Source organism: Crinia signifera, chromosome 5 (assembly GCF_055691185.1).
Source record: "Crinia signifera chromosome 5, ASM5569118v1, whole genome shotgun sequence".
NCBI lineage: Eukaryota > Metazoa > Chordata > Amphibia > Anura > Myobatrachidae > Crinia > Crinia signifera.
The window spans coordinates 301,881,474-301,899,475 of record NC_139221.1 but is presented as its reverse complement, the minus strand read 5'-3'; the positions used below and the strand labels follow the sequence as shown (position 1 = coordinate 301,899,475).

At 45.5% G+C, this 18,002-nt stretch overlaps 1 protein-coding gene across 1 annotated transcript in view; it reads right to left on the bottom strand.

Annotated features, from left to right (window-relative positions):
- FAM171A1 (family with sequence similarity 171 member A1) overlaps positions 1-17,995 on the bottom strand; it is an 84,371-nt gene extending 66,376 nt beyond the window's left edge. Inside the window, exon 1 of the mRNA XM_083189391.1 lies at positions 17,803-17,995. Within this exon, the coding sequence (XP_083045517.1) occupies positions 17,803-17,902 (100 nt within the window). The 5' untranslated portion in view covers positions 17,903-17,995. The remainder of the gene's footprint in view (positions 1-17,802) is intronic.
- Between the last annotated feature and the right edge of the window lie 7 nt (positions 17,996-18,002).

Sequence of the window (18,002 nt, the reverse complement as noted above, 5' to 3'; positions counted from 1 at the left end):
TTGTATATGCCCCCCACCCCCACTGCAATGCACTAAACTCCAGACAGTAACAAAATCTCATGTTGCCTTTAATTATGAGTCGTAACCTCAGTTCAACCCATAAAATAGCCGAAAGATAGGTCAACAATGTCTATGTCAACACCGTATGGCTAAAAGACAGAAGGTCGAAAGGAAACGGTCCACACATAAAAAAAAAAAAAAAAAGGTACAAATTTGTTTACTTTTTTGTCTTCATTTTTGGACTTCTACATCCTTCCTCACCCACGTGGCCTACAATTGGAAATGTTAAAGGGGGCCGAAGGATGGCGAACAGAGTATACCATGTAAAGGTGACACAGTATACTAACTGAGGGTCAATGTACTCGGGTGTCAACAATGACAACAAACGTGAAACACCCATATTGACCTTTTTTCCAGTGTCGGGCTTTTCCGTTGACGCCATGACCCACACCCCAGGAAACCTGTAGCATGTATGTACTTATGCTAAAACGAGGTGGTATTTGAACTACAGACCTAACGTTTTGCTGGCAACTTTGATAAACTGGTCTAATATGATTACATCTAATCAAGCGTAAATGGCTTTGGGGAGTGCGAGGATTGTCCAGACAGATTCATTAGCCAGATGGTTCAGTCTCTAGTATTCAGAATCGATAAACGAGCAGGCGATTTCCCCGGCATGTTTACTATGCAAAATATGCTGATTGCAGTGTAAATAATGCTCTGGTTCATTAACATAATTACCTTTATCCCTGTACTATCAGGGCCTAATGCCATTAAGGATCAGAGATTGCTGCAGTACTGTATGGAAGACAAAAATCCAATAAGAAAACCTTGTAGGCTAGACATGCAGAGAAGGCCCAGACCGTCAAACAAGTCCTTTTGTTCCAGACATACTTTCTGCAACAATATTCAGGGATTTCTTGTGAAAGTCACCAGTCTTTGATCTAAAAACCACATGATAATGAAAATATCAGATTCATTTACAGAACCAAAAGTTCAGACTTAAAGGACCCCCATACACTAGGGTGATTCACAGGGGTCTTTTAATGTGACTGAGGAGATTGCAGAAAAGCATCCAAATTGCATGTGATTGAAATGCATGTGATCCTATAGGGCCCATGGCCCAGTCTGTCAAAGAAAATAGATGACCATGCAGCCGTTAGCACTACTTCAGAACCGCCTGGGCCTCCTCAGCACCCTGCAGCCAGTAGCGCTACTGGATAACTTCCTATTACAGCGCTGAGCCAGCCATTAGTTTGGACACAATACAGAGGCTTGTCATCTCCCGTTTCTCATGGTCTATGGCAGAGAATGCAAAATCCTGTCCTCACTGCTGGACCATCCAATAATAAATATTAGATTTCTTAAGCTCAATTTAAACGTAATAAGGACAGCACACTTTCCTAGTGACTGTTAATGACTTAGGCCTTGCAGAAAAAGGCATTTATTGTGTGCATTTACTGCATGTGGATAAATGTACTAAATATATTTGTGTTCAGCAGTGCAGGCAGTACCCCAAGGGGAATTCTGAAAGAAGCACAGGGAATATCCTCTGTACATCACTGTGCAAATGGTGATGCTATATAAAAAGGTAAAAAGGTTAAAGTGGTCATGCAGAGGTGGGGGAACCAATTTATCTATGCCACCTAATTACCCCCTCCCCTCCCCTAACCCCATTAGGCAGAGACAGGGCCAGTGGTAGGGTTTCTGGCATCCCCCTGCAAACTAGAATGCTTTTCTGTGAGAATTACTGTACTGGGCCAATGTGGAGGTTACAATGTTCCATTAGAGGTGGTGGAAATCAGTTCCACCCTGTTCCCCCTCACTTTATCCCCTGTTACCAGGCAATGTGTAGGTCATACAGGAGAATGTCTTCACAAGTGTACTTAATGACTAGTTAAATAGGAAGGAAAGAAATGTAAGTGCGGAGATAAAAAGGGAAAGCAGAGTAAAATAAGGCTCAGTGTTTCCTCTATGACATCAATGGGACCCACCCTCAGACACCGGCAGATAGCATGAGGACCGGTCATGTCCTCACTTATTTCAGAAACTCCATTTAAGGATAATGGAGACATAGGAAAACATAAAAGTAAACCAAAAGCCCCCAATAATGCAATCCCAAGAGATAAAACGTTTGGCACTAATGGGGCATACACACGTAGAGAGTTCAGTGAGCAATCTCAGCAATGCTAGATTGCTCAGCACGCAGCGCTGTGTGCTGAGCGATCCGTCAGGGTAAGTGTTCTCCAGTGAGAACACTGGCCCTGACCGGCGATTATAGATTTATCCATCACTGGGTGATGGGGATGCGCATCGCTATCACCCCTACATACAGAGTAATGTTGGGGCATTTTCTACACAATCTAGTCAAATTAAGTCAGACCGCTTAGAAAATTCCCTGAAATCGCCCCATCTGCTGACACCTGGAAGAGTTGTACGGTTTATAACAAAGTCCTAATGTAGCCCATACACTACTGTGATATGGCATACAATCCTTCGATTTCGACTGCATCTGTGCGATAAATCGAAAGATTGTATGCACCAGGGCTGTGGAGTCGGAGTCGAGGAGTCGGAGGAAATTTCGAGTACCTGGGGTCGGAGTCGGCAAACAATGCACCAACTACGAAAATTATTATTAATGACTTCTCTACTGTAAGAATAAAGACCAATGCATGCAGTGCCTCACGTAACCGCAAAACGAACATGTTAAGTGTCCGTGAAAAAGCATGCTTTTCATGTGCTTCACTATATGGCACGCAACGCACAATTCGGAGCACCAATACTTATAAATGTATTCTCCCTTGTAGTTTACAACTTATTTCCAACGTTCAATAAGGTTTTCAATACCTCGTTGGTAGAAATCACCTGGTGTAGACTCAAAAAATTCATTCAACCAAGCTCTCCCACCATACGCACAACATCTTTTTACGCGGATGAAGATCTTGTTTCATGCGCGGGGTCGTTTGTTTACCTTGGCTAAGCCATTCCTTACGCTGGTTCATATTGATGTACAGGCACCATTTTTCGTTGCCAGTAACGATTCGGTAAAGAAGCTTCAAAACTCTAGTTTCTGTAGTAATAATTTGTATGTTGCCTTTCTTTCCTTCAAGGAATGTACCAAAACATTTGCATATTAATACAGAGGAGTCTGAGTCGAGGTCAGCAGTACGAGGAGTCTGAGTCGGAACATTTATCTACCGACTCCACAGCCCTGGTATGCACGAATAATGAGCCCCCCGATGCAATGCACGGGCCAGCCGGTCGCATAAAAAAATATTATGTGCTGAGCATAATATTTATCAAATAACATGAGCAATCGCATGTGGTTTTTAACCACATGCTTTTGCTCAAATGCAATCGGCAGCGGGTTCGGGGAGCAGGGACCAGAGCGCTGGCGGCAGTGGAGTGCAGCGCTGTGAAGGAGCGCTGGTGGGGCTCAGCGGCGACAGAATTTGAAAAAACAATGTAATACACTGGGTGGCCCTCTAATTGGCTGAGAAAGACACAACCGCCCAGTGTTTTAAATCGTATTTTTCGAATTAAAATTCTGCCACCACTGCTGAGCCCCACAGCCAGCGAATCTTCACAGCGCTGCGCTCCACTGCTCCAACATTTATAATCATCAGAGAACTCCAGAAATGTAAGGTGTGTACACACGGGGCGTTCTAACAATGTAGTCAAAATCACCCGGAAGTCGCCCCGTGTGTACACAACTTTAATTTATGCAATTTCTCATCAACTGTATTAAGGAATTTCTAGATTACAGGGTTGTTTCGGGACTTTGATCAGCATACCCAAAATATTAAAGTTAAATAAAAAACAAATCCCCCCCTCACTCCTTTTAGATGACATTAAAAATAAAAATGTAAATCTCCCATCAAATGCAGTTTTCCTCAAGTGCCCATTGTCCGCATTGCCTAGTATCCGTATGTAGAAGTGTAAGAACTCACTCATTTAAATAAAAAAAAAAATGTAAATCCAAACGTCAACATTTCCCGGTACTGTCACATTCTCTACCAAATAAATATGATTATCCCCAGTAGCTGCATAATCACCTGTCAAGTTATCAAGACGAATCAGAGTTAATAATAATGGAATGACAACTGAAAACCTGCTCCCATTAGGGAAGAGCAATCAGTGCGGCTTTGGGGGTTTATTTAAGACTTTCCCAACGATCAGCACTTCTACAGTTATACACAAGGCTGGTGTGTATTCGCACCCTACTCTACATTTACAGTTACTGGATGTCCCCATCAGACCAGCATTAGCACATAAGCTTAGGTCCGGCTTGTAGAACATTCTGATCCAAGGAAATGATGATGCATCTTCAGAGATAATAATGTGCTTAGGGTTGGGTTATGTTGCCGTCTCTCAGACACAAAACACTACAAAAGGGAATTGGATTGACAGCACATTACAGTATACAGCCCTAATAAGAGAATGCAAAAATGCCATACACCTGTACACAACAGCAGAAATCACATTTTATCAACTTCAATAATGAAAATATTATTATTTATTTTAAAATCCACAGTTACTTTCTCCCTATTTAAGGGGATAGTCAATCTCCTGCCGCTATTCCCAACAGGGGAAATAGCAATGGGGCCCTATTCAATGCTGTCTTTCCCGACAGCATTGAACGGAGATCTCGGCAGAATGTGCACTACTTCACAAGCAGCCAGATACGTTCTGCCGAGAACGGACGGGAATTGACGAGTTCCCGGTCACAGCTCGACATTTTCTGTCCGCTTCTTGAGGCCACGCTCCCTTCTCGGAGTGCGGCAGGCGGGACATTGAATCCCACCTGCCAAATCTGTGTAGAGCAGGCCAAGAACGGGACAAGGTGACGTCTGTTGGGCCAGCCCGACAGTCGTGACCCAGCATTGAATATCCCCCTTAATCTTAGACAATATTTCTGAAAGTTTTCAAACCCAGCAGTTTTCGACTGGGACTTGCCTGTGCAAATTCAACTTTTTTTTTTTTTTTTAATCCGCAGCCATATTTGATGATCGTTTTTCACCCATCCACGAACGTTCCAATGGTCACAATCTATTCCTACATTTGGAAAAACAGACATTGAATAGGTTGACTGTTAAATCAACCTCATCTTGTTCGAAACATCAGGAAATATCATCAGGAATTGAATACCGCCCCCCAAGTGCGGTGACACTTATTTGGGCAACACTTGAAAAATGCAGTTTTTTTTACTTTAGCAATAATTCCATATGTACTAAGTTCCAGAATGCAGTACAATCCAGAGCCGAGACCCAGCGGATGGTGTTACCCGACACAAGAATCCAATCCGATCCCTCCCAGCGTTAATAATGCCGGTATGTACCACATCACGGACACAATATCATTTCAGCTATGTTCTATGAGGATCTATGTGCACTCCTGATAAAAGTTACATTTGCAGCAGTTTGTCATTTGACAGCACACACCTCCCATATGCGCCTTTCCCCTCCTAAGCTGACACCAGAGGAATAAACCTGTCCGGTCACTGCAGATCAGAATGACTCTGCACCAATGATAACCAGACAAGCGACCTTTTGTCTCCCGGGCACACTTGAAGTGTTCTTTAGATCGGATGTGTGGGAGCGCAGAAGTGGCATTATTTAATTAAAAGATGGGGGAAAATAGGTTTATTATATGTCCTCTTCTGCCAATAATTGTGGCCCTCTGAGATTAGATCCAGCAAATCAGCACAGAGGATGTGGAGAGATGTAAATGCTACATAGATACACACAGTGTTCTAGGAGAGAAGGCAAGGCTGTGTTTTGTGGATACCGCAGTGCAAAACAAAGTTATTCTGGGGCACAAATGACCCTCCTCTGCTGGACCATAATGTAAGAAGACGAAAAGAGTCACAATCCTGCGATGTGCAGACTAAAGAGTTTTTTTTAAAGGTCACCTCTAAATGATTGTGGAGGGCACGGACATACGGTGCGATATGCATCAATGTTACCCATGGGAATGCAAGAACATAAAGGGCAGTGCCATCTTTAACCCTTTGAGTACCAATGTTGCTGTGAGATTCTCAAAATAACCCCTTGAATTAATTGATTCGGCTGTATTTTTATTTATTTATACTAAAAGAACAGTCTCTGTGAGCAACGCTGCCATTTTTAGCGGATATTTTGAGGACCGCTCACGGCAACCTTGGGACTCAAAGGGTTAACCAACATGGATAAATAACATTTTGGCCAAGGAAAATACGGTTTTGTTTTTTTCTAGTGACCACGAATAGTGTGGCCCAATTATGCAGGCCCCAGGGAAACGCAGCCAGTATCAGAGCACTCTGTGCAATGACTAAACAAATGCTCAACCACCGTCATACCCTTCTACAGTGCTGTTGCAAGAAAGCAAGACGCCCGGGGAGATATCTGGACACGTCGTTCCAACCAATCACCATCAAGCCGCCTATACCCTAATTACATCCTCTATGGTTTGCATCCTGGACAGATAGAACGTCTGCAGACAAGGCAACACAAAATGTCATCTGAAATGAAAATGGCAGCAAGATGGTAAAAATGGACCAAAAGATACATATTGGGGTCTACTTATTACATTGATCAGTCAAAATAAACTGACGCAGGGCGCCATTAGTTTATAAAAAAAAAAATGTTTTAGCAAAAAAAAAAAAAAACCAAATCCGGTGCAGGTAGCTTCCAGAGACAACAGAAAAGGACGAGCTACAGCGAATAGTTAAATAGAATACACTGACAAAAAAGACATTAAACGTTTAAAGAGCAATTAAAGTCCCTCTGAATTACATTGTGGGCATATTTAAAGCACACCATCCCATAATCTGGTGTACGTTTTCGTGCATTGTCACTTATGTTCCCAGAGCCCTACCAGCTTACTGCAGACACAAAGGTTAGTGTAAGCTGAAATATGAGCACAACGCTAGCGGTGCACTGCAGAATCTCTCCACGGATCCCAATTCCCTCTGCTGTCCCAGCGCCATTTATCAATGTCTCAGGACAACGGTACACACACTGCAGTAAGCAGATTAACATCTAATATTTTTAATGCAATGCTTATTCCCACTGATTACTAAAGAGAACTCAATCTGCCATGTTACATCTACTTTAAAAAAAAAAAAAAAAAAAAGTGAGGAGACAAATGACAGGGCAAATCCCTTACAAAGAGGTAAAATCTGATGCCTGGTATCAAGCTCTTCATCCAGGGATTTTTTATGTTTTTTAAGTAAATACCCCAGCATAACCCTATGCAAATTAGAGATAAGCGGGTTCGGTTTTACCCGGATCTCAAAGTTAGATCTTAATGGCTATCGAAAACACTTGACAGCCAATCAGAATTGCGATAATTCGGCGTTAAGAACCGAGTAAATCCGAGTAAAACCTAAGCCGCTCATCTGTAATGAAAATACATCTGTTGTAGATGCGATCAAATGACAGCTACTAGTCTGAGTGTGGCTACCTCAATAACTGGTCCGTGTGATTTTACAAGTAATCATGTGACATCACAAGTAATCTGACCAATTAAACTTGATACCCACTCTAAAAAGATTATTTTTGCAATCTGATTGGTTGGAATGAAAATCTATGCAAGCGGAAAATAGACCTTTTGCTCCCAAAAAAATCTTTCTGATTGAACCAATTTGTACAGATGACTGTTTTTATCCAATTTCCCGTTTTTGGGAGTCAACGGTTGATTGTCATTTATTCACAGACATTACCAAATTTTTGTTACAACAGCCAGATATAATAGTACCGCTTTCAGACCGTAAATGCCCCGGGACGGGGACGGCAGTTACGGTCTTAAAGCTCTGTGTCCAACACGGGTTGTTGCCGGATCGGTGACATCACATGGAGTGGGGGGGGGGTGTGGTTAGGAGGCATACTATTAATTGCAAAAACCACCCTAAAAAAAGCTTCTTCCCATGAGTCCTGATCAGGGCTCCCTCGTCACAGATTTCTCAGGACTTGCTCAATTTAAAATAAACATTAGCCCTGAGTTTACATTACGTTTGGCACTTAGAATATTTTTTCTTTCCACGAATATAGACAAAGCCGTATTCCGCATGACCACATCCGCCGAATCAATTTAGCAGTATTACATATAATGCACGACCCTTACGGTGCACAAACATTATTTATTACCATTCTTATTTTTATCTTCTTTAAAAATGGGGAACACTACATAGCAAGGCAGCAATATCCGCAGGAAAGGAGGTGCCTGGTTGGACTATTGTCACTGAGGGCGCAATGTACCAAGGTCTGAAATGCGCCATTATTGGAGTTTTATCCGCATTCCCATATGCACCATATGTATGTGATACATTCCGGAGCATGGAACGTTACCCAATAAAAGTCTATGGGGAACTAACAGGGATCAGATCTCTCCCAGTATCCCAGGTGACCGATTCCACAAGTGGCCAGTGTTCTGCAGGAATTCTGGTGGTCTGGCGGCACGCACCATGCCCAGAAGAACTCCCAGGTCCTGCGATCACATAGTATTGCGACACGAACCGTACTTCTAGGTAGGGATGGACATTGGAAGCCCATCAGCAAATGACCTTCACATCAAAAGAATTAGATAGAAAACAAATCATATGATCTTTTTCTGCATGACAATTGCGGGCGGGACACCGGAACACCATTAAATGTTTGCCATCTACCATCGAAACAAAAGATAGATGGTAGTAAAACATTGCAACGCAATGCCCATCTCTACTTCAAGGTACCTACCATACCGTATAAGTGTACCTGACAGGTACATTAATTAACCTGGGCTCAATGAACAAATTGAAGAATAAGCCTTAAACATCATTGCATCTATATCCTAAACCAGTGGTTCCCAAACCTGGTCCTCAAGTACCCCCAGCAGTGAACATTTTCCAGGTCTCCACACAGAATCACAAGTAAAATAATTAGTTTCACCTGTGGATTTTTTTTTTTTTAAATTTGTCTGAATAATGGATGCACCTGTGCACCTGCCGGGTGACCTGAAACATGTTAACTGTTAGGAGTAGTTGAGGACCAGGGATGGGAACCACTGTCCTAAACAAATGGTCCATGACTAAACAGATCTATATGTATTAGACTCCAGACAGTAATTGCTACCTGGGCTCTTGCATCAAGATGCTTTAAGGGGCACTTCAATTCACAATGATGTCCTGAAGGGCATCACCGCAGTGGCAGCTGTTGTTAATGTACCGGTCATTTATGGTAGCATGGACATCTCAAGGAGAGGAAAGCTTGAGATGCTGGTGGCAGCGATATGCCAATCCAGAATGGCACATTGACCTCGTTGCGTATAATTTCATTCCCCGCAAAGTTTTGCAGGACCTTGAAAAGATTTCCACTTTGTGTAGGAAAATCAAATGAAGTTCAGGTTAATCTACACCAGTGTCTCAACCTCGGTCCTCGGGACCCCCCAACAGTTCACGTTTTCCAGGTCACCCGGCAGGTGCACTCATTATTCGCTGACACATTTTAAAAGATCCACAGGTGGGGGGTAATTACTTCACTTGTGATTCTGTGTGGAGACCTGGAAACTGTGAACTGTTTGGGGGTCCTGAGGACCGAGGTTGAGAACCACTGATCTACACTTTGGGCCAAATGAAATAGGATGTGAGAATCAGAGAGGTGTCCCCCCCCCCCCCCCCCCCCTTTATTTATTTTTTGTTTAAAGCGGCAATAATTTACACTGGGAAAAAAAAAAAAAAACAGTTGGTGCCTTGAGTCCTGTTGTAATTGATTACAGCATTAAAAAGAAAAAATGGGAAATGCCCCCCAAATCTCCCATATTCTGATTCTCACACCCTATTATTACACTTGGGTCTGGATGTACTTTGCCGCCCCTCACCTCCTGGCCGCAGCGATGATAGCGCATATGTATTAACATATGCGGCTAGCATCGCAGTGCGGTGACGGAGGCCCCCCACAATATTTGTGATGTGGTGTGCGGGACATATGCATGGGGGAGGTGGTGTGCGGGACATATGCATGGGGGAGGAGGAGTTTCACGGAGCCCATAGGCTTCTATAGGATATTGCCACCCAAAGAGGCATCACAGTGTGTACCATAATGTGTAAGAGGCATTACAGGGTGTGCCATAATGTGCACACGGGACAGCGCATTGGGTCAGGGACAGATGGGATGTGAAACACACAAGATTTTGGTCCGATCGTCACAATTGGGTCAAAGCAGACCAAATCGCAGTAGTGTGTGGGGGGGGGGGGCTTAAGATAAATCCCTATACACTACTGATTCCTGATCCTCATCTGAGAGGATCACACAGTATACACATCTCTGGAATAGAAATGTTGACTAATCCACACACCCAAAGTGTTAGTATTATCTCATTCCGGAAGCCTGGCCAGTTGGCTACAGCTTGCTTGGACCAATACTGCAGTTTCCCACAAATATTTTAACATATTCCACAAAAGTCCAGCCTGCAAGTGATGATTAATGTCATTTGAGAGATTTTGTTGACTTATAAACTGCTGCTCTAACAAGACCAGTTTCCGGTAGTGTTCATTCCAGAATCCTGCACCTTGCAAAATCCTTGCAGTTCTTCAATTCTGCCTGGGGTGTCGCTGTCTGCTGTGGTACTTCTTCCAGAGTATGGTTTGTATCTCAACACGGAGATACTAAAAAGACTGTGCTAGAAATTACACAGCAGACGGCGACACCCCAGGCAGGAAGGAGGAACTGCAAGGATTTTACAAGGTGCACTGTGCTATAAGGCAACACTATCCAGAATCATTGGGGTAAATGTATAAAGATGGATGTTTCCATGTGTTGCTAAAAATACTGCACGAATCCAGATCAAATACCCTAATACTAGCACACCATTATTATTACTAGTTTCATTTATTTGGTGCCACAAGGGGTTGGCAGCACCGTACATATGGCACACATTAGAACAATACAGGGTGCACAGATTTTTAACATTACAGTAACTGAAAAGCTAGTTTACTGTAGATCACAGGTTACAATTAGCAGCATCAGAAGAATACAGCACAATTCTCAGTACACAATACAGCTGAGATGTAAGGAGTAAATTGGGATAATAGAAAGAGCAGATAGTCGTTGAATGAGGTGAGCAGTAGAGTGCAGTAATTTAAGTGCGAGAGAAGAGGTCTCTGATCCAGGGAGCTTACAATCCACGGGGAAGGGGAGACAGACAGGTGACTGGTAGGTTAACTGGATCCTGACCACCAAAATTTGTCTGGCAGAGAATTTGAGCAGAAACAGATTAATCTATACAAATTGAAATCCTTAAAAAAAAAAAAGTTTACATTTTATCTTTCACACAGGCCCCATACCCAACAGCGGTCCCCTCAGTGACGATACACTACTGTCCTACATAGAATTCCTGAGCAGCAAACTATACATTTTTATAAGGACGACACACATCTACCCATCCCTCACAGCCAACATAAACACACTGCTGAGGCCAACTGCAGATTTATTGAGACCAGTAAAAAAAAAAAAGTTCTTTCAGTCAGAAACTTTTATGATCAAGAATGTCCGACACTCGCTATAGCAACCAAAACCGACGGCGGAGGAATCTATTCTCACTAGCTACTGTCAGATCCTCAACACATCGCCCGACGTGGATCAACTTTAGATCAAATGCTGATGCATTTGTCACTAAACAAAATAAATAAAAAATTAACTTTCGAAAATGGTGCAAATAGCAAAAGCACTATGGCCCTTATTCAGATCTGATTGCAGTACAAATTTGTTTGGAAAATGGACAAAACCATGTGCACTGCAGGTGCGGCAGATGTAACAGGTTTAGAGAGGGTTAAATTTGGGTGGTGTGTGACTGAAATCTAAATTGCAGTGTAAAAATAATGCAGCCAGTATTTACCCTGCACAGAAACAAAATAACTCACACATATCTAACTCTCTCTGCACATGTTACATCTGCCCCAACTGTAGTGCACATTGTTTTGCCGGGATGCAGTTAAGATCCCGGCGGTCGGGATCCCGGCGTTCAGAATCCTGACGCCGGAATCCCGACCGCCGAAATGCCGACATTCTCCCTCCGTGGGTGTCCACGACACCCCTGGAGGGAGAATAAATTAGTGTGCCGAGCGTAGCGAGGCACCGGGCCCGCTGCGTGGCGAGCGCAGCGAGCCCGCAAGGGGGGGCGATCCACGTCCCCCCCTTGTCGGCATTTCGGCTGTCGGGATCCCGACCGCCGGGATTCAATACTGAATCCTGTTTTGCCCATCTTCCAAACAAATTTGGGTACTTATGTATTATCTGGGCTCCCATGTTAAATGCACCCCATTTTTTCATACCCCTACTATCCAATTACGCATGGAGTTGATTTTATACAGTGTGGCGAGCGCAGCGAGCCACCGTGCCCGACGCGTGGCGAGTGAAGCGAGCCCCGCAAGGGGATGCGGTCTCATAAGAAAAACGGGAGCCCAGATATTACATAAGTACCCAAATTTGTACTGCGATCAGATCTGAATAAAGGCCTATATCCTAATAGGTTTGGTATTAGCTTATATTGATATATGGTGTCTATAGACACCATATACTAATAACCCGGTAACCCGATAACGGGGTTTTTACCGCATTTTTAGCTTAGAGAATCTCCCCATATATTGCAGCAGTTTTTAGCAAGAAGGCACAGTTTATAGGGTGCAAGCATTTGAAGGGGATAGAATTACCACATCTTTCGGGCAATGTTAAATTCTTTGGTACTTGTTTCATAGCATGGCGCCCATCGCATCGTATACCATTATACTAAATAAGGTATACGATGGTATGCGATGCATGTGATATTGTACAATAAAATATTGCATCGTATGCCATAAAATGGCATACGATCGTATACGATTTTTTATTGTACAAGCACCCCGATGGGTCCTTACAATGTTAAATGGCCCCCCATAGTCAACACCACCCCCAGGATTAATGCCAACCCATGGCATAAGATGTGAAGCGATCAGATGCCTTAAGATGAACATCCTTAATGGATTTAGCAATCCCACTTTAGCATATAAGGGTCCACACTGGGTCAGATTGTGGGTTCTTGGCTCCCAATTCCTTGAAGGGTTTACACTCCCACTTCTCCTTGTCAGGGTCCGCCCACAGTAAAGAGAGACAAGTGGCAAGAACTGGTACCAGATATCGCTATGCCCTACATGTTTCGCCGCCTAGTAGGACTTCAGCGGCTTCCTCAGAGACACACATAATACATTCCTGCAGATCTTAAGAATGGTCTCCATTTTTTACAACCATTTACAAAAAAATTTTTTTAAATGATATACGTATATATAGTTAATATTCATCAGAATGAACTGAATACAGCTGATATAAGCTGTGAATGTCCCCAGAGTTTCTAAAATAATCAGTATTCTGGTAGAGTAGAACCTCCAAGTTGTCACCAATGGTCACAGTGACTTATTGTCATTAACCATCTGTAACCAACCAGCAGTCTATTTAGTGTTCATTCAGCACCCGCCATATTTGAAAACCCATGCAGTTCCTCTTCCTGCCTGGGGTGCTGTCTTCTGTAGTGCTTCTAGCACAGTGTGGTCTGTATATCAGCACTGATATGTAAACCAGACCTGTGCTAGAAACACCACAGCAGACAGCGACACCCCAGGCAGTGAGGAGGAACTACATGGGTTTTCATTCAAAGATAGCGGGTGCTAGAATGAACACTACTATTGATACGAAACCACCTGACTCAGCGCGAACTGGAGACTCGCTCTGCACCTACTGTCCAGCGGGATATGTTCCCTAGGCCGAAACCATGAAGGTTGACAGGGCAGAGGTCGACCGGGTTGGAAAGTGGACACAAGCATTATGTCTACAGTAAAAAAGTCAACATTAGTTTTTAACTTTTTTCCAAAGCAGGCGGCATTACATACTCTACCTCTATACTGGGGCATGGAGGGAGAATATACAGATGGACCAGCTCTCATTAGAGCTGCTCCTGGCGATTCTATCGCCAATCACCGCTGCTCGACAGCAGGAGGCGCGCACGAGACGCCCTGTCAAACTTCATAGTGTCAAGCCTGTAACCCAGTGATGTCAAACTCATGTCCCTCCAGCTGTTGTGGAACTACACATCCCAGCATGCTCTGCCACGTATTTTATATAATGGATTGCTAAAACTGTGGCAGGGCATGCTGGGATGTGTAGTTCCAAAAGAGCTGGAGGGCCATGAGTTTGACCCCACTGCTGTAACCCATACACCTGTACCTGTCCAGCAACCGCTGTCCACGTTCTCCTACACCCAGACACGTCACACCTTGATCCCAGAAGGATGGGGATGGACATTGCCCTGGGGCAAGGACTCATCCATTCACGTTCATTGACAAGTGGAATAGTCCATTGGAAGAGAGCTCAATTCTGGTACAGTCCGCTCAAATCAATTCTCCCAACTTCTCCTTCCCTGTAGACCACAAAATCATAACCCAAACGGCAATATAAAGTAATACAATGCAAGTTTAGGGGGACATTTACAAAAGCTTCTAAGGGCCAGATGTATCAAGCTTCAAAAAGTGATAAAATGGAGAGTGATAAACAGCCAGCCATCAGCTCCTACCTGCCATGCCACAGGCTGGGTTTGAAAAATGACAGGTAGGAGCTGATTGGCTGGTTGTTAATTACTCTCCAATTTATCACTTTTGAAGCTTGATACATCTGGCCCTAACAATGAAAATAGGATTGGTTGCCATAGCAACAGTCAAATTCCGTCTATTATATTCTAGGATGCACTAGAGCAGGGCTGGGCAACACCGGCCCTCCAGATGTTGATGAACTAAACATCCCAGCATGCCTTGCATCAGTTTCAGCATGGCCACATAGCAAAACTAATGCAAAGCATCCTGGGATGTGTAGTTCATTAACATCAGGAGGGCCGGTGTTGCCCAGCCTTGCACTAGAGAAATGATAGCCAGAATATGGTTGCTATGGGAAACATCACCTGGTTTTTAGAAATGTACCCCTTAAGTGTTATAGCCATTGTCCGTTTAATTGCAATAATTAACCAAAGTGCATCAATGACAAAACATTTGTGGGGAAGATCCATAAAAATGAACAAAGTTATCCAGCCCAGCCAACAGTACACATGAAACATAAACATACTACTGTATGTATAACGATAAGAAGAGAGGGTCATACGGCCAGACCTATATATCGTGCATTACGTAGATAAAAGCAATGTACATCAACCTAAAGAGGATCAGTATAACCCTCTAATAACCAGCAATAAATCGCCAATCACCCCCCCCCCCCCCCCCCCCACACACACACACACACACCGCGGAGAAAGTGAGAAGCGATGGCCTGCAATTGTGATGTTTACAGAACAAAAAGAAAAATACTGTGTAATGTTACACTACAGACCTAATGGGATTGCAAAATATTCTAGAACATTCTATATAATGAGATCATAAAGCTGTCAGTACACAGGAGAAGTTGGATGTGTGTCAGGTTCATAGAGAGCATAAAGGGGGAAAAATACAAGGGGGCCTAAAACAGGTCAAAGACCAAGGCGTGCGGACAACAGGAAGGCCAGATGACACCAGGAAGTAACCAGGGAACCTACAGGCATTGTAATGAATAACAAAGCAGGTTCAAAGGAATGCAAAATATATATACTGTATGTACAAAGCAGTCCCTATTAGTCTGTGCTACAGCCTGTTGGGGTTGGAACCCCAAGGATCGGTTTAGAAGGATCCCCAATATGCAGGTCCCAATATAACATACAACAGCCTAGTAAACAAGATGAATCGCTCAATGGGCAATATCACCAATGATGTACCCTTGAAGTTTCTCAATGTCCAGGGCAAACGATATTGACCGTGCACACTGAGCGATATCGTTAATCACCCCCCACCTGCATGTCTCGTTGACGATATAGACTACATTGAGCAGGCAGCACAGACATGGGGGGTACCGATGCCTGGGAGCAGGCATCGTTGACAATACAGAGCATGATTTTTTCAAATAAATAGATCACCCAGAAGTGGCAAAATCAGGCAAAAGCAAATAGGAGGGGGAGCGTGGCCTATAACAAGAGGGGAGCGTGGGACGCAACGTATAAGAAGGGGAGTGTGGTGAATAAAAGGGGGAGCCCGGGGCATGGAGTATAAAAGAAGGGGAGCCCAGGACACGACGGACAAGAGGGGGAGCCCTGGGATGTGGCGCATAAGGGGGGGGGGGGCCTAGTATGCGGCATATAAGGGGGTGGGCCTGGGATGCGGCATATGAAGGGGGTGGGCCTGGGATGCGGGCATATGAAGGGGGTGGGCCTGGGATGCGGCATATGAAGGGGGTGGGCCTGGGATGCGGCATATGAAGGGGGTGGGCCTGGGATGCAGCGTATAGGGGGGGGCTGGGATGTGGCGTATAAGGGGGAGCCTGGGATGCGGCGTATAAGGGGGTGGACTGAAATGCAGGGTATAAGGGGGGCGGTATGCGGAGTATAAGTGTGTGGGGGGGGGGGGGGAGTCTGAGATGCTGCTTATAAGTGGGGGCGGGGAGCCTGGATGCTGCGTATAAGTGTGTGTGGGGGGGGAGCCTGGGATGCTGCGTATAAGTGTGTGTGGGGGGGGGGGCCTGGGATGCTGCGTATAAGTGTGTGGGGGGGCGGGAGCCTGGGATGCTGCGTATAAGTGTGTGGGGGGGGGGGGGAGCCTGGGATGCTGCGTATAAGTGTGTGGGGGGGGCTGGGATGCTGCGTATAAGTGGGGGGGGGGGGAGCCTGGGATGCTGCGTACAAGTGTGTGTGGGGGGGGGGGGGAGCCTGAGATGCTGCATATAAGTGTGGGGGGGGGGGGGGGGGGGGGGGGAGAGCTGAGATGCTGCGTATAAGTGTAGGGGAGGGGGGGCCTGAGATGCTGCGTATAAGTGTGTGTGGGGGGGGGGGGGGCTGGGATGCTGCGTATAAGTGTGGGGGGGGGCTGAGCTGCTGAGTATAAGTGTGGGGGGGGGGGCCTAGGATGCTGCGTATAAGTGGGAGGGGGAGCCTGGGATGCTGCGTATAAGTGGGGGGGGGGGAGCCTGGGATGCTGCGTATAAGTGGGGGGGGGGAGCCTGGGATGCTGCGCATAAGTGTGTGGGGGGGGGGGAGCTGGGATGCTTCGTATAAGTGTGGGGGGGAGCCTGGGATGCTGTGTATCAGTGGGGGGAGCCTGGGATGCTGCGTATAAGTGTGGGGGGGGAGCCCTGGGATGCTGCGTATAAGTGGGGGGGGGGAGCCTGGGATGCTGCGTATAAGTGGGGGGGAGCCTGGGATGCTGCGTATAAGTGGGGGGGAGCCTGGGATGCTGCGTATAAGTGGGGGGGAGCTTGGGATGCTGCGTATATGGGAGGGGGGGGGACACAGCAGATAAGGGGGAGTGTGGGACTAGGGGGTCTCAGGTTTCCATCCCAGCAGCAGAGCACACGGAATGCAAAGCGCCAAGTTTCCTCCTGACCAAATGACACTGGAACAATGGGAGAAAGCTGCAGTCAGCACTACTGTGCCCCCTTCTCCTCTGACCTGAGGGATATACCAAATACCCTACCTACAGAACACTGCATTGTGCTTTGCCATCAGCTCTCTGATCACTGCCCCCCTCCCTGCAGTCTGCCATGGGGCAGACGAAGGGTTAACCCCAGGGAGGAGAAGAACTGCGATATCTGCAAAATGCCATTTTCCTGCTGGATGTGCCCATAGCATCCCTGCGTTATCCAGCGGCAGATGTACATGCAATGTACCCCTCCCTCCCAGGGTGTCACCCCCCTTCCATAGTGTGGGCATATTAGGGGTTGGGGGTCCACCTACTCCCCGCTAGGACCCACCGACCTTGGGTTGCTGCATTCTGCTCCTGCAGGGTCTTGGTGACGGCTTTCCACACGTTGCAGCTCAGCAGGCAGAGGAGAAGCGCCGCCACAGAGCTGATCATGTCCTTTCTTCTAGCCCTGGGTGTGCCTGCAAGGATCCCGGGGAGACAGGGATGCACCAGATGCCAGCACCCGGGAGGGCTGATCACAGTGGTGCATCAA